Raw genomic sequence first — 26035 nt, 5'->3', positions numbered from 1 at the left:
GTGGAGCAGTGGCTGCGGGGACTGCCCCAACCCAAAGAAAGCAGCAGCTCAAGGCCTCATAAATAGATTTTTCTTTATTGGGCTGTTAATGTACACGTACCATACTGTCCATCAGCAGAGCATGCTGCCCTTAGTGGGACACGTGCTGCAGGTCGTGGGCAGCCACAGGAGCCCTGTTTGTAAGCAATTTGGCTGTTCAGTGGGACTTCTGCACTCAGTGAGCACACACAGTGTCAGTGCAAGGGGCTGCAGAGTCTCACACACACACACAACTTCCCTGTGACACAGTAGAGCAATTCTGGGAGGCTTTGAAATCATCTGCTCTGTGTATGCACCCATGTTTGAAGAGCCTGGGACTTTGGGAGCTGTCTTCCTGAAAGTTTATGTAGGTGAGCCAATACTCCTGTCATTGGATGTAGTAGAGGCGTAGAGATATAGAGGACTAGATGGGCTAGGGAACACCGCACAGAGGTTTTGTGCCCTTCAGCGGGGAAGAGCACAGAGCTGGTAAAAGGGAGGAACATTTCCTAATCCACTCAGCGTAGGGGTTATGCTGAGCTCCTCAGGCTTGAGGACAGCCTTCAAGGTGAAGTTCTGCAAGATGGTGGTCAGGAACAAGAATATCTCCATGCGTGCCAGGCCCTCTCCAAGGCATATTCGCTTCCCTGGAAGTAAAGACAACAAATAGCGCTGAGCAGGTGCTGCTGTGTGGGTTGGAGTTTGTGCTAGGCCTACGTGCTATGCAGCTTTGTTTACTAGGTGCAGCTACTAAATAAAGCTAGTAAATAGCAGCAGGGAGGTGACTGACTGGGTGTGTGAAAGAAGAACAGGAGAAGCCTGGAGAGTGGAGGAGGCATCACTTGGAGAGGTCGAGAGAGTGAGGTGACACAGCATGGGTGAGAAAGAGGAGGGCTGGGGCTGTTGGTAGGTGAGTGGTTGCGAGTAGCCTACTTAAAGGTGCCCAGAAAGAGTGGCAGCTCCCAGTAGGAGTTCTAAAAAGCCCCCAAAAGAGAGGGCTGATGTGGGTGGGAAGGAACAGCAGAGAGTAGGTACACAGAGAGCAGCGAGCCCCAGGGAAGTAGTGGCAGGACCACACGGGGAGCAGGTGTTATGGGAAAAAGCAGGGTGGTTCCCCCAGGGGAGGACAGCAGCTCCTGGGAGAGGAAGCCTGTGTGTTACCTGCTGAGAAGGGCATGAAGAGTTCACTCTTCCTAAAGGTGCCGTTCTCGTTCAAGAAATGTCCAGGATTAAACTCATGTGGGTTTGGGAACTCCTTGCTGTTATACAGCACAGAACTGAGGACGGGGAAGATTGTGGTGCCCTGCAGTAAGACAAGAAGAGCAGAAGTGAAGGGGAGGTGACTAAGGTCACTTAACCCCACTGCCTGTCAAGTTAAGGCTGAGGTAATTAGTGCAATCCTCTCAGAGCCTTCAGCGGCCCTTTGGGGACTCTCCCTTTGGAGAGGCACATTTAGGGAGGCCCTGCTAGATGTTACAGCATAGACAGTTGTTCTGGCTGCCCCTCCTGTGTTCCCTTTCTGTTTCAGCCCATTTATCCTCTCCTTTCTCTGGTTGTTTGGGGACACCCCACCTAATTCTTCTTTCTTGGTGTTTCACTATAATGAACTTGTAGATGTACAATGTTCCTTCTTTTCTGTGAGCCCTGAAAAGCAAAAGCATACAAGACTGTAGCTCTCTTCTCTTCTGGCATTTTTTTCCTGCCTCCATCCTCTTTCTTCTTACTTTCTGAGCAGCCCCTGACTGGGGAACAGGATAAACGATCCAGAAGTGATGACAAAAGAGCACTCTGCTAGAAGCTGGACTCTGCTAGTTCCCTGGGTGCTGTCTTGATTTTACAGTGACAGATGAAAATCGTGACGCCAACAGGCCCCGTGTTGCTGTTCCCCCAGTGTTTGTGGTCCCTCAGAAGATGGGAAGTAACATGAGCATCACTGCAGTGGTCCAGGCCAAACCAGGCCATGGGCTGCCCTAGCCTATCAGGCTGCCTCTGGGAGTGGCCAACAAGGATTGCCTCAGTAAGTGTGTAAGAACAGGGCAAACAGGTTCTGTTCATTCATCTGAATGTAAATACAGTGTCCATCACATTTTGCCTTGGGGTCTCTACTCTCAATAATCACAGACTGACTCTGCCTCCAAGGAGATGCCAGGCTCCCCCAGATGGCAGTGAGCAGTTCCCCAGCTTTGCTGCCTTTGTGAGGAGACACTGCTCTGTTCTATTTGTGAGCTCAGCATGTTTCTACTGATAGGTCAACCCACAGAGCAAGTGAGCAGAGGTGTTGGGCAGACCTAGTGTTCCAGTCTCAGCCCAGGGGACAGCAACAAGGAATTGCAGGTATGCTACAGCAGCCTGGGGATCTGAGGAAAACTCTATGAAGGCCCAGGTGATGACATGGTCAGGTCACAGCATTTCTAGCTTCTGGCGTGTAACCGACAGCCTGAGAGCAAGCATGCTGCCACCTTGTTGCTGGACTTGAGGGAGCTTGCCCACTAACCTTGGGAATGAAATGCTCTCTGAAGTAGATGTCTTTGGTCACAGCATGAGGGACGCTCAAGGGGATGAGGGTGATAAAGCGCTGGATTTCATGGGCCACTGCATCTGTGTAGGGCATCTGGGTCCGGTCAGCCACACAAGGTCTTCGTGATCGTCCTACGACCCGGTCAATCTCTTCTTGAACTTTCTCTGTCAAGAGAAGCACAAACCATAAGATGGGTGAATAAAGCCAAACCCACCCAAACAGCTTGTCCTAAGCTGTCCACAAACCTCATGGATTTGCTAGCAAATGATGGGAGCATTTATATTGATTTTGGTGTAGTCTGGAAAGCAACTCCACTGCAGCCTGTGCAAACAATGCCCTTATAACAAACTTGGCTAAATAGGAGTAGCAAGAGAGAAAGATGTGGACACAGCCAAATCCCTTGCTGATGAGGGGGTGCATTTGCTGTTGATGGCCAGTGAAGCTGAGGGATGTGTAATGGCCCTTGAGGGGTATGAGCATACAAGGACTTTGCCCATTTAGGTAGCATATGAGAGAAGAAAAGTTGAAAAGGCAGTAGCATTAGATCTGTGTCCAGCCCAAGGGAATGGCTAGAGGAGAAGAGATCATAGACTGGTACCTTGTATCTGTGGGTATTTGAGAAGAAGCAGAAACCCATATCTTAAGGTAGTGCTAGTCGTCTCAGTTCCAGCAATGAACAAGTCATAGACTGTGGTTATCAGGTTCTTCAAGTGGAAGCTGGAATTGGGATTGTCTTTTTCCTAGAGAAAAGGCTGGGTTATTTCTCTAGTTGAACTGAGAAAAGAGCCCTTTCTTGTGTCACCCTGGGCCCTACTTTCCACCCAGAGCTGTTGCATTTCTCTGATAAGGTGCGGCAGCCATGTAGGACATTTCAATGCTATCTCTGTGCAGTAAGCAAGACCCCAGAGCAGCCTTCTTTGAAACTGCACACTGTATGTTAGGTATATAGCCGTCTGCTTGCCCTTGCTGTGCCAACTGCTTTCCAGTGCAAGAGCTGCAAGACCAGCCTGCAAACACCCCTGTGTTTTGGTGCAAGCAGTTGTAGGTCTTGGTGTCCAAGCAGCTGTGGGTAATGAACATGGAGGGTGCAGACCACCAGCTGTAAGCTGCAGCACAGGCAACATCAGGGGTGTTGTCAGTGCCTTTCCACTAGCACAGACAGTTGCTTGTGTTCAGCCCTCACAAGGGGATATCCCAATATTTGTATTAGTTAGGAAAGGAAAGGGTGTTTGGGGATGAGCTGGGGCTGTGTGCTCTCTCCTTACTTCCTGCATTTTGCTGAGAAAGCAGTCAATGAAATCCTGAGGAGAGCTGGGATCCAGGTAGGCTTGGTGTGTCTTCACTTCCTCTGCTACAAAGGCTTTTACAGCATCAATTTCTTTGAATATTCTGTTGTGTGGGCCAGGGAAGTAATCCAGGATCTCTGGGAACATCTGGTATAGCTGGAAGGAAAGAAAGAGGAGGTCTTAGTAGGAATCCCAGAGGTGGAGAAAAAGAGTGGTTAGGACTAGGGAGAAGCTGCACTTAGTTGGCAAAACCAGCTGCATTTGCAAGGGTGTTTCTTGCTCTTGAGCAGCAGAACATTGATGGGTCCTGGTTTGAAGGTTGAAGTGAGACTTCATTGGGAGGGAAGCCTCCTGCTCCCCTGGGAGAATGTCACCACTGTGAAATAGTTGCTGAAGGTACCTGTCCCCAGCGGGAGCTGAGCATCTCAAAGATGTTGTTCATGTTGTTCATCAGAGACAGGAACTTCTTGTCTTTATAGTCATATCGTTTCCCAAAGATAACGGAGCATATGACATTGGAGACGGTGCAGCTCAGCATAAATGTTGGGTCAAAGGGCATTTCTGTGAGTTCAGAAAAGTTATAAGCCATTAAAAAAGAAATCACAAAAAAAGGCAAAACCTAAAAACCTACAGCTACTGTGGGTAACCTGACCTCTGGTGGTTAGTGGAAACTCACAGGTTAGTGGAAACTCACAGTGCCTTATTGACACAGAAGGGTTCTTCAAAAAGTACAGCACATAATCATGGAATTATTAACTGCTTTGTAACGAGGGGCAGCTGTTGCAAAGACCAAATGCATGGGAACATCAATTCACAGAATCACAAAATGGTTGACAGACGTCTGGAAATCATCTTGTCCAGCCCCTTCTAGAACCACTTGCCCAGGACCATGTCCAGACATCTTCTGAATACCTCTAAGGATGGAGACTCCACAACTTATGCTTAAGAACATGGGCTCCCTAAATGCAATCTTTTTTTTTTTTTTTTTTTTTTTTAAATAAACTATATTAAAAATAGACTATACTCTTTGTTTTTCTGAGCTCTTCAAGCAAGTGCTCGGCTTCCTCTTGGATCCTCTCTTCAATGCTCCTTTTCCCCATCCCAAAGTTGCGCAGAGTGGTGAGAGCAAACCGACGGACATGTAGCCACCCCTCGTTGTTGCTGAAAATAATGCCTGCAGAGGAAGGAGAAAGAGCGAAGACCTGACTTTGGTGCGCTGGATGTAAGATAAATGGAGACTCATGATGACAGTGAATCCTAGCCCTGTAGATAGCAATGACATAGCATCTCAGAGTACTGTGGTCTGGAGACAACCTCTGGAGGTCCCGTAGTCCAGCTGTCTGCTTTTGGCCTTCTCCAGCACATCCCCAACCTCCTTGTGAACAATTCATCCCTCACATCCACACAGAACTTCCTGTGCTGCAGCCTGAGGCTGTTGCTGCTTGCCTTTCCACTGTGCATCAGTGAGATAAATCGAGCCCCATTTCTTAGAAATCCTCTTTGGGTGGTGGAAGCCAGCAGTTGCAGGCTGCCCTGCCTGCCGTTCTCCAGGTGGGATCCCTCCCATGTCACTCATGTCCTTGTGCATGGCATGCCCCATGCACACCCTGCCACACTTGTCCTCAGCCCTTCCCTTAGCCTCAGGAGGAGCTCAGTCAGTGAACATACCTAATCCTTCGTTAGCCCGGTCTCCAAATGGCATCCTTCCTCTGGCAGCAAACTCATCCCCACGATCAATCAAGGCTTCTTTTACCACGTCATGTCCACACAGCACCACCACTGGATCAGAGCCCAGGTGCACTGTGAAAACTGGCCCATACTCTTCGCTGAGCTGTCAAAATGCAAGAGAGAACACGGCCGTGTAGAGAGGAGGAGTTGAAAAGTGACCACACTGCTGCATTGTTCTGCGGGCAGTGCAGCCTCACAGACCAACAGGATTAAGATCTGGTCCTCTCATGGCAAATGTCAGTCAGCCATCAGATCCTAAGCAAGGGTGAGAGCGTGGGGGAGAGGGGACGACGACAGCTGAGATCCCCATGGCTTTTCTGCTCCTCCGGGGTTGGCAGTCATCAGGCTATAGCCACATGTTGTCCCCATGCACAGAGCACACACACTTCTCACCCCGAGAAGAAACCGAGGGGAAAAAGAGAGTCCTTACCTTCTCAAGGGTTTTGGCTAAGTCCTTTGGTTTCACCTGCAGCAGATTCCCTAGGATGGGAAGAGGAGCTGGTCCTGGAGGCATCTTCCCCTTTCCAGACCTGATTTTCCATCTTGCGAAGTTGAGCAGGCAAACAACACAAACCAGGAGAACAACAGATGCTGCCCCCAGCAGCTCCATTTTCCAAGTGGAGGAGAGCTTGAGAGGCTCAGGAGGAATCAAATCGGGCTGCTCAAGCCTGAGCTTATATACTGAAGTGCTCTGCTCTGTTAGGTCAACATCACGTTTTTGATCACGTGGCTGAGTTATCCAATGTTACTAGTCAATCATTTGAGACTGCCGTGTTGCGAAACCAGGACTGAACTTCTCCAAAGTTAATTGGTCATTAACGACACACCTCCTCTCAAGCAACTGCAGAGGCCAACAGAGATTAAGTTAAAAATGTGCTTGTAAGACTTGATTTGTTTCACTTAAACTTCATTGTTACAGAGATAATAGTATGAGCTGGGCATTCCACTTGAGCTGCTCCAGAAATTTGCTGTTATGAGAGCATCTTCTGCGTACCTCGGTGCCGTGTGGGTTTCCCATTCTTCAGCATTGTTTGCGTTAGTTCTCAGTGGGGACAGCCATCCCTGCTTGTTCCTGAAGGCTTCCTGGTGCTAGCAGGGGAGGTCACACTGCAGACAGTGTGCTGAACACACGGATGTGTTGTCTTGTGAGCAAAGCAAGTGCCTCAGTTTCTCTCCCTAGGGGATGGTATGGCCTCACAAGAGAGGAAGGTATAAAATATTCACCTAGCACAGGCAGAAAGGTCTCCAGGCATGGTGATAGACACAATGGGCCTGCTAGAAGAGAGACGTATGAAAAGGAACCTTGAGACTCTGACCTCTTCAAGGTTTTGTAAAGGAGAGAAAGAGGGAGATGAGGAGGTAGAGAAGAGAGTAATCAAGAACTTGAGAGGGCTTCTAGGGAATGGGTTCCCAGGCTGAGAAAGAGCTGAACTTGTGAGAGACTGAGTAAAGGTTAGTGCAAACTGAGAAATAGTTTGCAGTTGCAAAGACAAAAATGCCCACCCAACCTACTTCTGGAACACGGCATCATCAAAACAAGTTCTTCTTTTGTTAATGTTTGATGGGTGCACCCTCAGCAAGTCTGTGGCTGATGCCAGCTGAGTGGTGCAGTGGAAACTCTAGAGGGAAGGGATGCCATCCAGAGGGACACTGACATTGAGAGGTGGGCCCATGTAAATCTCGGGAAGTTCAACAAGGCCAAGTGCAAGGTCCTGCGCCTGGGCTGGGGCAATTACAAACACCAGAGTGGTGAACAGGATGAGAACAGCCCTTTGGAGAATGACTTGCAGGTACTGGTGTATGAAAATCTCGATGTGAGCTGGCAGTGTACACTTGCAGCACAGAAATCCAGTCATCTCCTGGGCTGTCTCAGGAAATGTGGCCAATAGGTCAAGGGAGGCAATTCTCCCTCTCTATTCCGCACTCATGACACCCCCCATGGAGTACTGCGTCCAGCCCTGGGGGCTCCAGCGCAAGGGAGACATGGACCTGTTGGAGTAGGACCAGAGGAGAGCCACAGGGATGATCAGAGGGCTGGAGCACCTCTCCTAGGAAGATTTGGGGTCATTTAACTTAAAGTAGAGAAGGTTCCAGGGACACCGTATAGTGACCTTCCAGTACTTAAAGGAGGTTCACAAACGAGATGGAGAGAAACTCTTTACCAGGGTGTGCAGCAGTAGTACAAGAGGTAATGGTTTTAAATTAAAAGATTTAGAGTAGATCTAAGGAAGAAATTCCTCATGATGAAGGTGGTTGTATAGTGGAACAGGCTGCCCAGAAAATCTGTGACTCTTGCAAGCTGACAGATCTCATCCAACGAGGTTAGGGGATGGGTGACTTGGTGGGAATTAGCTGAGGGCCTGGGTGAACTGGATGCTTGGTCGGAGTGTGCTGGGTTTGCGGCGCAGCAGCACATTCATGTGAGTTTTGCCTTCACTCAGAGATGCTAGTGAAGGTCTCCACCCCCTGCAAAAATTTCAATAGCTTACCTATGAGTTTTGAAGTCATCCTTGCTCTCTAACATAGGTGCAATAATTTGCTTATCTTTCTCAAATATTTTTATATTTTTATCTTTACTTGTTTTTCTTTTTTAAACTCATTTCACTTCTTATAGACTGGTATCTGATTATTGCCAATAAGTTCAAGCTAGTTTGTGATCTTCTGATCTCATCTGCTGTATCAGCTTAGGCCTTGCCAGGGCAGTTCATGGAAGTTTATGTGTGTCTAAGGACATCTAGCCAGTGACAGTGGAGTTCACGGGAGTTCGCCCTGCTGCATGTGGCCTCTCTGCTGCTAGTTCATGACTCCGTCACCTTTTCTGTAAAGTTCTTCTGTTCCTGGGAGGAAGGGTTCATTTCTCAGTTCTGCCTCACAGTTTGTATATTTTAGGCAAAATATTCCCCAGCAGAAATATTTTCAAGGTTTCTCTCTCTCTCTCTCTCTCTTTTATTTTTATTTTTTAATCAAGATGAAATCAGTGTATTCCAAATATCCCCACCCCCGGCAGACACACTGAGGATTTACAAGGCAGGAAAACTCAGAAAATTAGTCACGCCGACCTTTCCCCGAGGGAAGCCATGGGCATTTTCATGTCATCCAAGTGACACTATTTTCTGGGTGCTTGCTTCTACTTGCAGAAGCCATGAGTATGCAGGGCTGGTTGTTCCTCTCCATCCACGTGAAAGTGCAGGGAAGCCAAGCTCAAAGCCCCTCCCTCCATCTTCTCCAGGAACTTTGTCTTAAATCCTTTGGAGGCAGGCATTTGGGATTTTCAAATAAAGGGCTAACAGTGTCATAGCTTTGCCTCTTCTTTCTAAAATAAATCTTAAGCTTGAGGAAAATAGCATAACTGTGCAGAATCTCTTGCAGGCTTGCTGTCTGCTCCTTTTCTTCTTGGACCTTGGTTCAGAAGGTGACACTGCCAGTGCCACCCCTGCCCACTATGCAGCCAGCACTCCTCTTCCACAGGATGCTCCGTGTGGATATCCCTGCTGTCTGCAGATGACTTTTGGCTTCCAGTGGCAGGGTGTCAACTGTGGTACACCTCTGTGCACAGCTGTTCTGCACAATGCTGCAGGCTGTAGCCTTGGCTCTCATCTTCCAAGAGGTTGGGTGGACAGTCTTTTATTTAGTGTGGAGGTGAGGAGATCATATCTGGGGTTTGGCATCTCAAGCTGAGGGGATGTGGCAGTGCTGTACACCCCTCCATCAACTGGCACTAGAGTCCCAAAGGTCCAAAGGCTCGCTTTTGGGGAGCCAAAACTGGAGAAGGAAACTTAACTGAAACTGTTCTCAGCACAGGTATTGCTGTGGTGAGTCTACAGCACTCCAGGTGTTTTTTCAAATAGAGTTTTCTTCAAGTACCTGTAAATATTTTTCCTATCAGTGTAAACAAACTATTGGCGAGTTAAAATTTAATGAAAACTGTCTCTTTAACTCCAAAGTACTTTATTTATTTGTTTTCATTATCCTAATTATCAGCAAGTAATCCAGTCAAGTACACCATTCAGGTGTTCACAGTGGCTGTGAGACTTGGGCAAAAGTTTCTTGGCACACTTCTCCGTATGACATCAGTTTCTACAGAGATCACAGGCTTATACAGCAGTCCACATTAGAAGGGACTTTGAAAGATTATCTGGACCAGCCTTTTGTGGAAAAGGGTGCTAGCTGAGGTTGAAGCTTCCCTCCCTGTTAAAGTCCAAATGTTTTCCCCAGTGCCTCTCCACCATGGCTGCCCAGTGCCCAGGAGGTGCTGGGGAGAGCACACGTAGTTCATGAGCACTGCTCAAAAGCAGGCAGCCTGTCAGGATCCATTCCCTCAATCCCAGCTGTGCAAAACTGCTGAGAAGGTCTTGTGCTTTGTGGAGCAGTACTTTTAGTCTGAGAGCAGAAGGGCTGACATGTTGCAAGGGAAAGACTGTATGTGCGAGGGTGTGAGATGCATTGCATTTATGGGCAGGCAGTGGGTACTGGCAGGCAAAATGTTCCCTGGGATCACGGAGGTTCACCCTTATCTGTGTTTCTGGGCCATTTTAGGCTTCCCAAAGGAAACCAGTCAGCTTCTGAGGGTCAATGTCCCACAGTGTGTATGGGCCTGTCACCCAACAGCCTGCCCTGGAACAGTCCTGCAGCTATCCCCACACAAGCTACACTGCAAACAAGGCTGAAGTCCAGAGTTGGGAGTATTCAAGGGCATCGCCTCTTTTTGCTTGTGCAAAGCTCCCTGAGCTTCCTAGTTTTCCAGAGGTTTCATGTGGAGCATTGTTCTGTGCTTACATGTCAGCACCCTGTGTCTAGCATTTGAAGCAGTGGCACCTTTAAAAGAGAAAAAGAGCATCGACACTTGGCTTTTTGCACTTGTGTGGTGTAATAAGTAATCAAAGCAGCAGTAGGGTCCATGGGGAAAAGAAGGTACATCTCCTGGATGGGCACATCTCCTGGATTCTTCTGGTGATGGGAAGAACTCAGGGTCAGAAAAGGAGTTTGAAGGCTCTTCCGAGGCTCCAGAGTAAATTGCATGGATGAGCCACTCTCAGCTGTGTGATATGAACACAAACACATCTCTTGACATAAGCTCAGCTCCTACCTGTTGGTTTGCTGAAAGGGATGCAAACAGCCTGTGACCAATTCAGAGCCAGGTGAGAGCAATAGAAGGTGTTAAACTGCTGGGCTGGGTCCACCTGGACACGCCGGGAATTGGTGGTCCCAGCTGGCTCCACAACTTAAAAGGCCAGAGTAGGAGCAGGTGCTTCATGGTCCTCAGCAGGAGAGCAGGATGGGTGTTGTAGGGCAGGCTAGGCCTGTGTGTGGAGCTCTGTTCTTCTGGGGGTTGCTTGGTCCCTTTGCTTTGGTTGTGGGGGCTCAGGGTAGCTTTCTTGATGACCCTGGCCTGCTGGCTTGTGGTCCAGATAGCTTGCAGCTCACCTTACCCGTGGGCTGGGAAGGGAATGTTTCCTTTGTGCTGACTGCTTGGGGTAAGTGAGGGCGATGTCAAGGGGCCTTCTGGCTGCTGCTGTCTTTACACAGTGCAGAGGTATGGCTGGAATGAGAAGAAAAGGGCTGGCTCTGATGTGAAGTGCTAACAGCTTCAGTGCTTTGTGTGTGACTTGGGAGCTGATTATAAGACCCAGCCCTCATGGGCAAGGTTTAGGTGGCCCTGGCTGCTGGGTTCCCTTGTGTCCCTCTGCTGGTTGGGACCCTGTTTCCTACAGAAAGTTGGGGTTGTTGCAGGTCCCTGTTTTTGGTGTGGCATGCTGAAGCCCCTGCTGCTGTCTGCTTTTCCTCTAGACACTGAGGGGAAGGCACATGCCCTGCACAATGACTCTGGCTGTGGGCTCTGGGTTTCGGGGGCTCCAGACGGCTCCAGGAAAGTGTCAGTCTCCTACACCAGCTGCTTTGTCTTTGAATGGGTGAGTGACCCCAGGGACCCTGCTGGGGCTGTGCTTACTGCTGCTCTGGCTGCCCTGACTGGTGTGGTTCTCCCCCAGGATGGCAACTACCTCATGATTGTGGGGCTTGAAGGCACAGATGCAACCGGGCAGAGGGTTCTTCAGGAAGAGAAGCTGCTCAGGTGCCCTGTGGACCTTCCTGGTAAGACTCTGACAGCTCCTTAGGAAACCCTGCCTGTGCCTAGTGGCTGCTCCAAGTCAGCCTGGGATTGGGAAGGGGAGCTCATGGCTGCCCAGGAGACTCCCTGGGGAAGGATGTGGATGCAGGAGCCCAGCTTGCTGGGCACTTGTGCCCCAGCCAGCTCTGGGCCGTGTGTTTGACTCTCACCTGAGTCCATGAAACTTCCCTTGATTTATATGCAGAGTCATCAGGACAACTTACACCACTGTCCTCTCTGTTTTTGTCACACACACACATACCCCTACTGTTCCTGTGCTTTCTGAAAACTTATGCTACCTCTTGCAGCCCTGGATGCCCCAGGCAGCAGCGTCTGCTCTGCTGTCCGCAGCCAGGACCGGCGGCCCTGTGCCTCCTCCCCTGTCAGCCAGGGAGACTGTGAAGCACGGGGCTGTTGTTACAACCCCAGGGACAGGGTGAAGACTTGCTACTATGGCAACACAGGTAAGTGTAGGCCCCTGTTCTCCCCTCCTGGAGGAGCTGCTGGCTGGGAAGCTTCCTTTCCTTGGCAGAGCAGGGTTGGTGCATAGCAGGCCCACAGGTGGCTTAGGGTTGTGGTTTTGGCTGTCAAGGATACTGCCTCATGGAAGTGTCCAGTCACTTTGATTATTGCAACAGAGCTGGCTTTAGGGCCAGGATCAGTGTTACTGTGGGGCACAAGTCTATAGAGCTGGCTGCAGTTGCACGTTGTTGTGCTCAGTGTGTGCTCTGGGGCTTAGAGGCAGGAGGACCTGCAGGACTTGCTGCTCTTGTCTCTGCTGTGATGCGTAGGGCTGTTTGTCCCTGAACTCAAAGCTGACTGTTTTCCTCCAGTGACAGCTCACTGCACACCAGATGGCCGGTTCTCCATTGCTGTCTCTCGGGATGTGACCCTGCCACCTGTTATCCTGGACTCTGTGCGTCTGGCCAGTGGGCCAAGTGCTGGCTGCACCCCTGTAGTGAAGAACAGTGCCTTTGTTGTGTACCAGTTCCCACTTTCTGCCTGTGGCACTACTTTTCAGGTAAGAGCTGCAGCTGTCACCAGGCAGGACTGCGAGCTCCACATAGACCTGGAGAAGCCTGATGTGGCTTTGGCTATTTAGTGGGCACCCTACAGGCTTCTGGAGGCCAAACACTGTTCTGCAGCCTGGCTTTACTGCAGCCACAGTGCCTGGTCTGTTGTTGCAGGTCACTGGAGACCACGCTGTGTATGAGAATGAGTTGGTGGCATCCAGGGATGTGAAGACTGGGAGCCTTGGCTCTGTCACTAGGGACAGCACTTTCAGGTAATACTCTGGAGCTGGGACTGCTGCTATGTGCAGCCTTCCTGGAGGCGTTCTTGCTTGTTGCAAGTTCTGAGCTCACAACAGGGACACTGGTGTAGGGTAGGGACTGGCGTGTCCCTGATTCTCTAATCAGAGGAGTAAAGCTGTTGCTGATCAGTGATGCTACAGATTGCAATCTGAACTCCAGGGAACTTCTAGCAGGTAAAAGGAAGTGTTGGAGGGGAGACTGGGACTATAACTAACTTAAGGAGATCATTAGGTTGCAGCCTTGGAGAAAGGTAGATACTCAGCATCAGAGTGAACTTGCTTGACTTGGGGTGTTCCTGTTCTACCAGGCTACATGTCCGCTGTAGTTACTTGATCACTGGGAGCTTCATCCCCCTGAGTGTTCAGGTCTTCACACTGCCACCACTCCCTGCCGTGTCCCAGCCGGGTCCTCTGTCCTTGGAGCTGCGTGTTGCTTCAGGTATGAGGTCCATGCTACTTGCTCTAGCTTCTTGGGGTGGGCGGAGGCGGCATTAGCCCAGTGGCAAGAGGTGCTCGCATAACCCTGTCCTACCTGGGCAGGAGCCTTCAGAGTCACAGGTTCGAGGCCTGCCTGGGGGGCTGACATTGCTCTCCCTGTTTTCCCGCTAGACCTTCTCTTCACAAACAGAGAAGGACTGGTGGTAGATGGGTGGGTCGGAAGCTGTCTTGGGCAGAGTGACCACGAAATGGTGGAGTTCTCCCTTCTTGGTGAGGCCAGGAAGGGGACCATTAAAACCACACTATTGGACTTCTGGAGGGCTGACTTTGGCAACCAGTGTCCTGAGCAGCTCAGAGTCCCTTGGGAGGTGGTTCTGAAGGGCAGAGGAGCCCAGGAAGGCTGGGAGCTCTTCAAGAAGGAAATCTTAATGGTGCAGGAGCGGTCTGTCCCCGTGTGCCCAAAGATGAGCTGGTGTGGAAGAAGACTGGCCTGGCTCAACAGAGAGTTGCAGCTTGAGTTTAGGAGGAAAAAGAGGGTTTATAATCTTTGGGGAAAAAAGGGCGAGCCACTGAGGAGGACTGTAAGGATGTTATGAGGCTGTGCAGGGACAAAATTAGAAAGGCCAAAGCTCATCTGGAGCTCGATGTGGCTACTGCTGTTAAAGACAACAAAAAATCTTTTTACAAATACATCAATGCAAAACGGAGGACTAAGGAGAATCTGCATCCTTTCCTGGATGCGGGGGGGAAACCTTCTTACAAAAGATGAGAAGGCGGAGGTGCTTAATGCCTTCTTAGCTTCAGTCTTTAGCGGCAATACCGGTTGTTCTCTGGATACCCAGTACCCTGAGCTGGCGGAAGGGGATGGGGAGCAGAATGTGGCCCTCACTATCCATGAAGAAATGGTTGGCGACCTGCTATGGCACTTAGATGCGCGCAAGCTGATGGAGCTGGATGGGATTCATCTGAAGGGCACTGAGAGAACTGGTGGAGGAGCTGGCCAAGCCGCTTTCCATCATTTATCAGCAGTCCTGGCTATCTGGGGAGGTCCCAGTTGACTGGTGGCTAGCAAATGTGATGCCCATCTACAATAAGGGCCGGAGGGCAGACCCGGGGAACTATAGGCCTGTCAGTTTGACCTCAGTGCCAGGGAAGCTCATGGAGCAGATTATCTTGAGAGTCATCACGTGGCACTTGCAGGGCAAGCAGGGGATCAGGTCCAGTCAGCATGGGTTTATGAAAGGCAGGTCCTGCTTGACAAACCAGATCTCCTTCTATGAAAAAGTGATGCACTTGGTGGATGAGGGAAAGGCTGTGGATGTGGTCTACCTTGACTTCAGCAAGGCTTTTGACACAGTTTCCCACAGCATTCTCCTCAAGAAACTGGCTGCTCTTGGCTTGGACTGGCGTACGCTTTGTTGGGTTAGAAACTGGCTGGATAGCCAGGCCCAAAGAGCCATGGTGAATGGAGTCAAATCCAGTTGGAGGCCGGTCACTAGTGGTGTTCCCCAGGGCTCGGTGCTGGGGCCGGTCCTCTTTAATATCTTCATCCTTGATCTGGACAAGGGGATCGAGTGCACCCTCAGTAAGTTCGCAAGTGACACCAAGCTAGGTGTGTGTGTCGATCTGCTTGAGGGTAGGAAGGCTCTGCAGGAGGATCTGGATAGGCTGGACCGATGGGCTGAGGTCAACTGCATGAAGTTCAACAAGGCTAAGTGCCGGGTCCTGCACCTGGGGTGCAATTACCCCAAGCAGAGCTACAGACTGGGAGATGAGTGGTTGGAAAGCTGCCAGGTGGAGAAGGACCTGGGAGTATTGGTTGATAGTCAGCTGAATATGAGCCAGCAGTGTGCTCAGGTGGCCAAGAAGGCCAATGGCATCCTGGCTTGTATAAGAAGCAGTGTGGCCAGCAGGGCTAGGGAAGTGATCATCCCCCCGTACTCGGCTCTGGTGAGGCCACACCTCGAGTACTGTGTTCAGTTTTGGGCCCCTCGCTACAAGAAGGACATGGAGGTGCTCGAGAGAGTCCAGAGAAGGGTGACAAAGCTGGTGAGGGGTCTGGAGAACAAGTCCTATGAGGAGCGGCTGAGGGAACTGGGCTTCTTCCTCCTGGAGAAAGAGGAGGCTCAGGGGTGACCTTATAGCTCTTTATAAGTACCATAAAGGAAGCTGTAGCGAGGTGGGTGTTGGTCTGTTCTCCCATGTGCCTGGTGACAGGACAAGGGGGAATGGGCTAAAGTTGCACCAGGGGAGTTTTAGCTTGGATGTGAGGAAGAACTTCTTTACCAAATGGGTTGTGAGGCGTTGGAACAGGCTGCCCAGGGAAGTGGTGGAGTCACCATCCCTGGAGGTCTTTAAAAGATGTTTAGATGTAGAGCTTAGGGATATGGTTTAGTGGGGACTGTTAGCATTAGGTCAGAGGTTGGACTCGTTGATCTTGAGGTCTCTTCCAACCTAGAAATTCTGTGATTCTGTGTACTGCTAAATCCCTCTAAAAAACTGTTGTCCTTGGTCAGAGCAGATCTCCCATGATCCACCATGTGGGGTAGGGGGAACATTGGAAGCTGACAGCTAAAGCTCCTGGTCTGGCTTCCTTAGGCTGGATGCCTAATGCTATCCTGCCTTCTCAGCGCAGAGCATGTCTTTGTTACGGAGCAGACAGCAGCAGGTGCAGATCTGTGGAAAGGACAGTGGGGCTCCCCTTTCTGTCACTGCTACCTGCTCTCGTGCAGAACACGGATGGTTTGTGTGGGTAGATAGCCTAGACAGTGTTGCCCACTCTGATGGAGGGGAATGTAAATGCAACCACATTGTCCCCCAGATGAGGTGGTTGTTCTACCTCTGCTAAAACTCGTGAGGTGCTAAGAGTAATAAGCAAGTGAGTTGGAAAGTTTGGGTGAAACTCCAAATGCTTTGTGCAATTTTTGTTTTGTTAGGTTCTACAACACTCTGGATTTTGTATTACTCTTTGCTCTATCAAGTCCATAAAGCACTTGCTGCACTTTTTAGCATTGAAGCTGCTCCCTTGGGTTAGTTGCCCTAATGCAAAACTATGCCAGGAACAAAGCACAGAAGATTTGAACCTTGTGGATTTTGAAGATCTGGCCATATCTCATTACTCCAAAGAAACAGCACGGAAAAAAATGTGTTGTTACAAGTAGAATTTTGCATCAAAAGAGCAAACTGAGGTCAATTTCTTTAAGGTAAAAACCATTCCCTCTCTCAAGAGGGTGGACCTGAGATGTCCTGAATTTTTAAAGGAAATGAGAGAGTAAAGCTAAGTCTCTGATTTTACCTCCAATTTTCCCTGGTGAAAATGCAGTCTACTTGAAATAAGCCACCAAAGAGCTGACAGGAGTGTCTTCCTGAGGAGATTCCATTGTCCTCTAAGTAATCCTTCCTGTTAAACTTAATAAGGTTTGTCAGACTGCGTGTGGTTGAATTTACTAAGCTGACCATTACAACTGTATTGTGCATGTGAAATCAACTGATCCATAGTAAGCCCAAGGCTGTAGAGTAAAATACGGTTCAATATTACACAGTTTAAGTGACTCGTAGGGCTGCTGCCTGGCTGTGTGTGTTTCACTGATGGTTTGTAGCAGGTAAGGTTTCTGCCTTCTCTGCAACTCCTAACATTTGCTACCTGTTCTGCAGGCTGGGATTTGAAATGTGCCACGAGTCGGGGTCTGACTCGTTTCCCAGCTAACAGCATGGCCCGCTCTGTGTATGAATAAAACTAAGCAAACCTTGTGTTCATTTGTTGCCTCTCCAGCTGCCTGTGGGGGCTTCATCACCAAGCTCAACGGGACCATTACTAGCCCTGGATGGCCCAAGGAATATCCTACTAACAAAAACTGCATCTGGCAGGTGGTAGCTCCAGCTCAATACCGGATCTCTCTGCAGTTTGAAGTGTTTGATCTGGAAGGCAATGATGTACGTAACCAACTCCTGCATCTCAGAAGTGTGACTATTGGCTAACTTGGAACTGGGTAAATCCTTCGGGTACAAGCCAGAGGAGCCTGACTTGCTGGTGGAGCTTCTGGTTGTTTCCTGACCCTTGCTATAAGAAGCCAGTAATGCTGATGGTTCTCCTTGAAGTCTGAATCTTCTTTCTCCAGGGAGTGGAGAATTAAAGTTGTTCTGTTATAAATGGACTTCTTTCCTCAGCCAGTTTTGCAAAATAGTGGGTGTTCTCCATCCTTAATAGGTGTCCCATCCCTCCCTTCCCTCGGGCTGCCTTTGTAAGAAAATAGAAGTGAATAAAGAGGTAGTTCTTCAAGGGTAAAGCAAATAACCATGAAAAGAGCCTATTCTCTGCCCTGCCAAGGACAGGATGGATTCTGAACAAAACATTCAGGTTTCACTTCCTCCACTGGAAATGGCTCTTCCTTAATTTGGGAAGCTGCTGAAGTTCATTCGATACCACTAGGCTCTTGAATAAGGTGGGAATAATAATTTTACCTAAATTAAATGGAAAGCCTACTATTCTAATAAACACAGCCTTGCTGGAAGACTAGGGCAAGAAGGGAATGGGGTAAGAACACTCTCAAAAGAGAATTGAGGGAAATCAGGAGTGTGTATGTGTATATGGATATTTTCTTTCCCTGTCAGTCAAGCCCCTGTCCCCTCTCTCTGAAATGCTCTATTCTGAGTCCAATGCCTCTTCTTGGCAGGTGTGTGCTTCTTGTCCCTCCTCAATGGAAGCAAAGGGGAACCCGGTCCTAGAAATTCTCTCTGTCTCCGGTGTCATTAAGAATAGTGCTTTCTTTTTCAGCTTCAGATAGCAGCTCATACCTTAGATTATCTTCTCTATCTGTTTGCTTGTGCTCTTGAACAGAGCAGCCTGAAGACGGAGGCTCATCAGAGCCTTTACAAACTTGAAAATACAGAGATTAACCAGCAGACTTTTGCCTAGGCTAGTGAATTTGTGTGATTCTTTTCCTGGTCCCTATTTGAAAAGAAAGAGGTGTTGCTGTAGGTTTCTTTTAGATAAGGAGCCTTTAATAATTCAAAACCTGCATTATGTAATGCACTTCTGTGATACATCTTATGGAATGAAAAACAGTTGAAGAAAACTCTGTATGGGCTAATAAGGTGGTGACTGGACTAATCCAGCAATAGGGGTTGGAGGTTTGTGTTTGTATTCTCCAGTCTGGATATGGGGTTCACAGCTGGTGACGGCGGTAGTCTGCCTCTCACTGGCAACTCAGTATTTATTGGTTTGATCTTGCCCAGACAAGGACGAATGCTCCAAAGACAATGGTGGTTGCCAGCATGAATGTGTCAACACTTTTGGAAGCTACGTATGCCAGTGCAGAAATGGCTTTATGCTGCATGAAAATGGCCACGATTGTAAAGAAGGTAGGTCCCTGCTCTCTGCATTCAGGAAAGATGAGCTACCACAAACACAGAGTGCTTCAGGCCTATGTTGGAAGCTAGTTTGTGCAGCCAAGTGCCGTACCAGTCTGGGGCACTGAAAAAGCCCCTGCTAGCTGAAAAACTACTTTGGGAAAGGAAAAACAGGGCTTGTTTTCAGCTCCATCCTTTTCCCAGTCAACACGGTGGCAGGGTTGGAGACCATGTCACCGGGAGCAGGGCAGAGGAGAAGGAGGAGCAGGAGAATACATTTGGGAGTGAGGGTACAGATGAGGTTAATGGGGCCCAGGGGAATAAACTGGTTTCTTTCACCAGGTGACCAGTTAACTCAGCCAGCTAGCGCGGCTGCACCAGGGGATGCCAGACATATAGGCCTTCCTGGGGACAAACCCAGCAGAATTGTGCAGTAATCCTGAAAGACTTTCTCCAGTGACCGAAGTCTTCCCTAGTTCTGCCATGCTTAGGGTCTCATTGGGCGTGAAGTAGCATGTAGGCCATTTCAGTGATGCAGTTCCTGTATGAGACCTACCTTGATGCCTCTGCCTCATGATCTCCCTCTCCTTCTCAAGCTGGTTGTGAGCATAAGCTGAGCAGTGCCGAGGGAATGATGAGCAGTCCAAACTGGCCTGACAAGTACCCAAGCCGGAAAGAGTGCACCTGGAATATCTCTGCAACATCTGGCCACCGAGTGAAAGTAGTGAGTGACCAGTGAATGGGAGTGCCAGGGGAGAAACATGCTCAGAATTGTGTCTCTGTCACTTTCCTTATTCTTGCTGTAGATCTTCAATGAGTTTGAGATTGAACAGCACCAAGAATGTGCCTATGACCACTTGGAAATGTATGATGGGCCCAACAGCAAGTCACCTATCCTCGGTCGCTTCTGTGGCAGCAAGAAACCAGACCCTGTGATAGCTTCTACCAACAAGATGTTCCTTAGGTTTTACTCTGATGCTTCTGTGCAAAGAAAAGGTTTCCAGGCAAAACACAGCACAGGTAAGCTGATTCCCTGCCAATATCCCAGTGTGATGAGATGTCATCAGATCTCACTGTGTTGTTTACCAGTGAAGATCAGACCCACTTTTTTGCAAAAGGAGCTTAGCCTGGGTTTTATTTGGTTGTAAATTGTGCTAACCAGCTCTCAGACCACTGCTAGCACCATACCATAGATGCTAGCTGAGAGGTCTACTGACATCAGGTGTTCCTACTCATCTTCCCTTGTTTAAATTGAAGATGGCTGGTTGAGCAGCAGCCGCATCTGTTCCTCATCCATCCTCAGAAATTGAGGTGATACAGCTTAGCTTAGCAAGGGATGCCGCTAGGGTATATTGGCCCACACACGGAATGAGCGTATACCAGATTGGTTATGGTGGAAGTAGAGATGTGCTGTGAACAGACACAGCAAACTTGATCTTCTATTTGTGGCAGCCCAGAGGTGGGTGTGTTGTATCAAGGTTCACTTTTCTGAAACCTTTGCCAATAAGTGAACGAAGCAGACTGAGCAGCAGTGCATGTGAGAGGCATCTTCCTCACTGGCAGCGGGGAAACCAAAAGGATCAGGCTCCTCTATATTATGTGGGTCATTGGCTTCATGGATGACTGAAGACTTCACTGTTTTGTCTTAATCGGGTGCAGTGGTTAGTTACCTTCCCTGTTGTACATGTGCTGGAGGTTTTCTTTTCCCACAGACGGCCCAAAAGCGGGATGGCAAGTCTTTGTCATGAGGTAGGGCCTTTGAGGAGACTGTGTTTTGTGCCCTTTCTTCCTTCAGTGTGTGGCGGGCTCTTAAAGGCTGAAGTGCAAACTAAGGAGCTGTATTCCCATGCTCAGTTTGGGGACAACAACTATCCAGGTCAAGCCAACTGTGACTGGGTGATTGTAGCTGAAGATGGTTATGGGGTGGAGCTCATATTCCAGACATTTGAGGTCGAGGAAGAAGCTGACTGTGGGTACGACTACATGGAGATCATACGATGGTTATGACAGCACTGCACCCCGCCTGGGACGCTTCTGTGGTTCAGGGGTAAGCCATAGTGATGGTGAATTCACAGTGCTGGCTGGAGGTGGGAAAGAAGGGAACTCGTGTCCTTTTTCGGAGAGGGTCAGCAGTCACAAATTGGTGATGAGAATGCCTTGTGTGTCTGTGTTTTGCTTCTTCCCCTCCTGGTAAAGATTACAGTCATTTTATCTGCTATACGGAGTTGGTCTGAAAACCCTTCCAACTGGCTTTCCCTTGCTAAGCTATGTCTGTGTGCAATCAGCATGGGACTGCTGCATTGCTGTGCCCTAGCCTGGCCCCAAAAGCGTTATGTGAAAGTAAGAAACTACTTCCAGAGACTGGTTTAATCCTCAGTTACTTCCTGCCTGCAGCCAAGGTACATTGCAGTCATGCTCTGGAGAGAGTGAAGGGCGGAGCTGTTTGACTCTGGGATGGTGTCCTGTCTCCTAAATTGTTATCTGTGTCCCCCTTTAACAGAAGTGACTCTGGAATTGGGGTCACTCACTCCAACAGTGTGTGGTATTTAAAACCAGAGGTTCCATGTTTGGTTTCTCTAGGACTTCAGCGATGAAACAGAGAATGTGCTTATTGAATTTAAAGAGAAACAATCAGGCAGCCCATGTGTCACACCAGCCTGTGCAAACTGGGGAAATGGTCTGGAAAACAAGCAAAGGCGTAGCAGATTGGTGCGTAGAAGTTCAGGACAGTGGGGCAGTAATCACCTACCTGCATGCTGTCAAACAGAGTGGTGGGGAAAGCATCAGTCCTGCAGAGAAGCACGGGGAGGTTATTGCAGGACACAACAGTGAGGGAAATCGTCAGTTTTGCTTGTAAGATATATGGCTAAGTTATTTTGCTGCTAATCGACCCTGGAAGGGCCTCAGCTGCCTACAGGGTTCACTTTGCATTGTGTCATTTCCTGAAAAGATTAGGACAAATTAGAGCATACTCAGAAGGCTGGAACAAGAATGTCAAGGGAGTCCTGTGAATGTGACCTACCAAAACCAACCGGAAGAACTGGGATTGTAGAATGGACTGGCATCAGTCGTCACATGTTAAAAGGCATGCATGCAAAGAGCAAGGGTATATGCTCAGGAAAGCAGGCAGGGCAGGAGGTACTGAGTTCTCAGTATTTGTGTTTTCTGGCCAGTCTGTCTTCACTGTGAGCTTGAACTCTGGTATCGTAATGCAGTTATTTAGCATGCAAACTTGACCAATCTATGTTCTCTCTCTCTCTTTTTTTTTTTTTGTTTTGGTCTTCCTTTTCTGCAGCCTCTGGAAGAAATCTACTCTGCAGGGGATTCCATCATGATTCGATTTCACACAGATGACACCATTAACAAGAAAGGCTTTCACGCCCGATACATTAGTACCAAATTTCAGGATGCACTGCATATGAGAAAATAATGTGACTGCTCCTTTCAGACATTCCCCATCTGAAGATTGAGACATTTAACTGTGATCTTTGTCTTTTTTTAAGCTTCTGTGCACCTGGCCTAAAGCAGTGTACAGCATTTTCTGTAACTAAAACTAAATCCAGTCACAAAAGTTTGCCTCTGAAATCATTAGCTTGACCCTCTCTTGTTAACATACCCAGGACCAAAAATTGTCTTCTAATCATATCTGTCAGGGCATAATCATTGTATTTTGCACAGCTTCCCGTGGGGTTGAGTGAAGACTGAGCTTGAGCTGAGAGAAGTCTCAGTCTCTTGAATATCCTGTCTCTAGGTGACATTTTCTAAGCATCCTGTACATGAGCTGTGTGAATGCATTTCCTGGAGCAGATGATGAGGACAGCCACCCGGTAGGATTTTCTCAAAGGACCTTGGGGAGCACCCACTCTCCCCTACAAAGTACTCTGTGCAATAAGTGAACGACCAGACGGCCAGGACTCCAAATTCCATGGCTCCTCCTATCCCATCTATTTATTGTCTTGGTTATCGTGGCTTGAGAGGTAGGAAACGGTATGGGGACGGTCTCTTTAGGGCTGCTAGCTACTTGGACCACAATGAACAAGAAGTGCCCCGTGCCTGATCTGCAGTAATTGTCACAGTATGTGTTGAATGGGCGTACTTCCAGGCAGTGGCCAAATGAAATGCTGTGGCTGACAGGGCAGTGCTTCTGTAGGAGGCAAGGCATGAATGTGTGATAGTGGCAAAGCTTAGGAACTGGAATGCTGGCAGCCTGCTCCCATTACACTACCAGGCAAGGCAGCTCAGAGGGCTGTGGCAGCAGTCCAGGCCTTATTTTAAATAAGAACTCTCTCCTCACTCCACCCGTGTTTGCTTTCCCAGTCTTCTTTATGCTGCTTCCATTCCACACTCCTGTTGTTCCTTAGTACCACTTTTTTGTGAGCCCTTCCTTTTCATAGCTGTCTGAGTTGCTCTCCCCAGAGCTCTCCACAGCTACCTAGGGGTGCTCTGTGACATCAGCTAGCCAGAGCATCGCACAGAAGGACACACTGAGTCAGAATTGGACAGAATATCTTAGCATAGTGTCACTGGTTGTTCCTGAGGCAGAGGAACACAGGCCATGCTGCAGGTCAGTTCTGGTGAACTCTGGGAACCTGTCAAATATGTGCATGCTGCAGGCACAGGATGAGGAATGGAAGAGCTCTGCTGATTTCTGCTGCTTCTCCGTTCTTTGCTAGCCCATGACCCGGTCTATTAGTTTCATAGCAGTCCTACAGCCCGGGCATGCGTGCGAGATGATGAATTAAGCACTTTGAGCTGTAAGTCTGAGATGTGCTCTGTGTTGCAGTTAATTATATATGTGGAAGCTACTGCAGCATGGACTTGCATAATTAACAGATAGCTTGGCACTTCTTTGGTAAAAAGTAGGGAAAAATGTGCTTTGTGGGGAAGCACTGTAATTGAACTGTTATGGGAGAAAAAAAAGATTTTATTAGGAATATTTCATTAAGACACTCATGGGCAATTATGAGCTAAAAGCTGAGGTATGTTAGCTTTAATAAAGTATTTATAATCCAAGGATTACTATGTTTACATAACCAATGTACTGTCAGGCTCTGGGGTGACACCTTCTGCTTGGGTGTATGACTGTGAAGTGGGGGGCCAGCGCCACTGTCAGGCACAAATGACCTTTCTGGAGATGAGGCCTTTTCCAGATGGATAATAAATTGACCCATCCCTCTCCAGAAGTCCTTGAACAGAATGGGATCCAAGTATTGTGAATACTATGGGAAGCAAATGCATGAAAATATTTTCTTGCTTAGAACAAGAAAAATAAAATAATTTATACACACACATGGTTGTATGTATATAAAATGTGCATGTAGAAGAGCAGTAGTCAAAGCCTTAATTGTCATGTGACCAATACTGATCCATTGACTATAGCTTTACTGCAGACTGCATAAAACCATGTTATTTCTGTTTGTTTTTCTAGCTCTGTTTTGTTTCTGTTTTCATTTTGTGTGGCCTTTTTACAGGCAAGTCCTTTTGTCTCAAGCTGTTTGTCCATAGAGGTCTGGGAAAGTGAGGTGTGCTAGCTGGGGTCTCTTCCTTGCCCCCATTCAAGCAAAAGTGCAGTGACTCAGGTCTGGAAATAAAAGCCTGACGCCAGTCCCTGTGAAGCAGAAGGAAAGTTCCAAGTGGCAAGCAGCAGTTCAGATTTCCTGGCTCTCTAATGGGAGTAATGATTCTGGAGAGAAGTTACTGTAGAAGCTTCCTGTGTACTTCAACATCTGTGCTCTCTGCGATATTTTCTCATCTTTCTCAGACTGTATTCAATGCTCTGGTTTGTTGCAATAGGGTTTGATGGATCTACTGCACTTGTTACCATTCAAGCAGGTGTCTCTTGTGACAGTGTACTCACAACTGTTGTACTGTACATTTCAACCAATGATCTGTGTGGAGTATTTCTGCTGTACTGACTGGGCTTAACAGTCAATAATTCTAAACATGTGAAAGTTTCTTAAGAAAAAAAGAGACCCTCTAAGGTGTATATACATATTCTGGTCTTCGTGTGGTTGTACCTTTCACTAACTAAAATAATTATTTTTAGAGGGGGAGGGAGTGGGAGGGTGTGGGGGCAATCAAAATGTACATGTGCAGAATGAGTCTCTGCATTCATTAAAGACTGGATTCAGTTGCATGTTCTGTTGTATGCATGCATTTACCACGTCGTCAAGGGGAGAGAATTTCTTAATACGTTTCTTGTTTCTGCTGACTGTTGGTTGTGTCCGCAGCTAATAGCGGGTGGGATTTCCCGTCTGCAGAAAGTAACTTTTGCTTGAGCCTTCGCTTGATCTTGGTTTTGGGAATCAGAAGGACACTTAGGCAGTGACACTTGGTCAGCCAAAGGCTACATCATTGTCTTGTGTTCTGTGCTGATCCTTTAGTGATCTGGGATGTAGATCTACAGTGATAAACATGGTTGTGGAAATTAGTCCATAAGTAGATTTCAAAAGAGAAAGGTCATATAGTACTCTACAGGGTAGAGCCTTCAGCAGCAGGTCCCAAAGTCTCTGGGACGTGAAACTCGTGTGTAAAGGACAGCAGGATGAGCATAAGGCAGGTGTTCCTTACTGCAGCCTTGTGGTCTACACTCCCACTGTAACAGCAAAATGTCCGGTAGCCAAGCAGCACCTAAGATGCTTTTCTTCCTCTTTTTGTCCTCTGCTTGATGCCTGTCGTGCTTCCTTACGGATCATATCTGTGTTATTCCCCCAACACATACACAGTTCATGCATGTCCCACCACCCAGTATGCTTCCTGTGGTGTGTGTCAGGGCCACTCAGAACTTCATAGTGACTGAATTTCCTCCCAGCTGCTCCCAAAGGCAGAGCAGCAACAGAAACACAGTAAGGAAAAAGCATCCCCGTGCAGCCTCCTACACCAGAGTGTTGTTGCACAGCATGACTCAGGAATGAGCCTGGATGCTGACAATCAAGTCACTTGGTAGACATGATTTCCAAAATGAGGGCCAGGAAGCCTTCAGTCACATAGCCAGTTATGGGCTAAAGTGATGTTGAAGCATTGGAAACGATGCAGACCAAGGGAAGCCAGTGGGGAATGGGAGGTAAAATAGAAGATGGAATATGAACCAATGCAGCAGCTCATGGAGAAACACTGACATCTGCAGTTGCAGCAAGGTATGTTCTCACTGTGTGCATGATCTATCTGTTGTACGTGCGGGGACCTTTCACAGGCTTATATATATATTCACTGTGGTTCAAATAGCATTGTCCTTTAATTTCTCTTTCCACTCTGATTGCCAGCTACCAGTGCTGTGGGAA

General features: G+C 48.3%; 2 protein-coding genes across 4 annotated transcripts; one reads left to right on the top strand and one right to left on the bottom strand.

Moving 5' to 3' along the window:
* Nucleotides 1-53: 53 nt before the first annotated feature.
* On the bottom strand, nt 54-6243 carry LOC311440205 (cytochrome P450 2C9-like). The gene is made up of 9 exons (XM_084526788.1): nt 5981-6243; nt 5491-5653; nt 4847-4996; nt 4223-4383; nt 3802-3978; nt 3135-3276; nt 2513-2700; nt 1180-1321; nt 54-665 (listed from the first exon to the last, which is right to left on the bottom strand). The coding sequence occupies exons 1-9, from the start codon at nt 6158-6160 to the stop codon at nt 484-486; spliced, it is 1485 nt and encodes a 494-aa protein (XP_084382914.1). The 5' UTR covers nt 6161-6243; the 3' UTR covers nt 54-483.
* Nucleotides 6244-10792: 4549 nt separating this feature from the next.
* LOC311440203 (zona pellucida sperm-binding protein 4-like) lies at nt 10793-23771 on the top strand. 3 transcript variants are annotated; one of them, XM_084526780.1, is made up of 13 exons: nt 10793-11024; nt 11338-11459; nt 11538-11640; nt 11965-12120; nt 12490-12677; nt 12844-12941; nt 13277-13407; nt 18642-18767; nt 19352-19479; nt 19562-19775; nt 20551-20802; nt 22051-22767; nt 23687-23771. In XM_084526780.1, exons 1-11 carry the CDS (start codon nt 10826-10828, stop codon nt 20760-20762), a joined length of 1677 nt encoding a protein of 558 aa, XP_084382906.1. In that variant the 5' UTR covers nt 10793-10825; the 3' UTR covers nt 20763-20802; nt 22051-22767; nt 23687-23771. The 3 variants fall into 3 exon arrangements, with proteins under 3 accessions (XP_084382906.1, XP_084382907.1, XP_084382908.1); XM_084526781.1 differs by lacking the exons at nt 20551-20802; nt 23687-23771 and having other exon boundaries at nt 22051-22228; XM_084526782.1 differs by lacking the exons at nt 20551-20802; nt 22051-22767; nt 23687-23771 and adding an exon at nt 20468-20523 and having other exon boundaries at nt 10794-11024.
* Nucleotides 23772-26035: the final 2264 nt, after the last annotated feature.

Source organism: Aythya ferina (assembly GCF_964211825.1).
Source record: "Aythya ferina genome assembly, chromosome: 7".
In the NCBI taxonomy this organism is placed as follows: domain Eukaryota; kingdom Metazoa; phylum Chordata; class Aves; order Anseriformes; family Anatidae; genus Aythya; species Aythya ferina.
Note: the sequence above shows the minus strand (reverse complement) of the source record. Positions and strands in the feature narration are given on the sequence as shown.

Bases quoted from the DNA above. Each gene is read 5' to 3' on its own strand.
- LOC311440205 (XM_084526788.1), bottom strand. From the start codon at position 6,160: ATGGAGCTGCTGGGGGCAGCATCTGTTGTTCTCCTGGTTTGTGTTGTT. The intron at 4,997-5,490 runs GTATGTTCACTG...CTTCCTCTGCAG, and splicing joins CCGGGCTAACGAAGGATTAG to GCATTATTTTCAGCAACAAC. The intron at 3,979-4,222 runs GTACCTTCAGCA...CTTTCCTTCCAG, and splicing joins TCAGCTCCCGCTGGGGACAG to CTATACCAGATGTTCCCAGA.
- LOC311440203 (XM_084526780.1), top strand. From the start codon at position 10,826: ATGGGTGTTGTAGGGCAGGCTAGGCCTGTGTGTGGAGCTCTGTTCTTC. The intron at 11,460-11,537 runs GTGAGTGACCCC...GTTCTCCCCCAG, and splicing joins GCTGCTTTGTCTTTGAATGG to GATGGCAACTACCTCATGAT. The intron at 18,768-19,351 runs GTAGGTCCCTGC...CTCCTTCTCAAG, and splicing joins TGGCCACGATTGTAAAGAAG to CTGGTTGTGAGCATAAGCTG.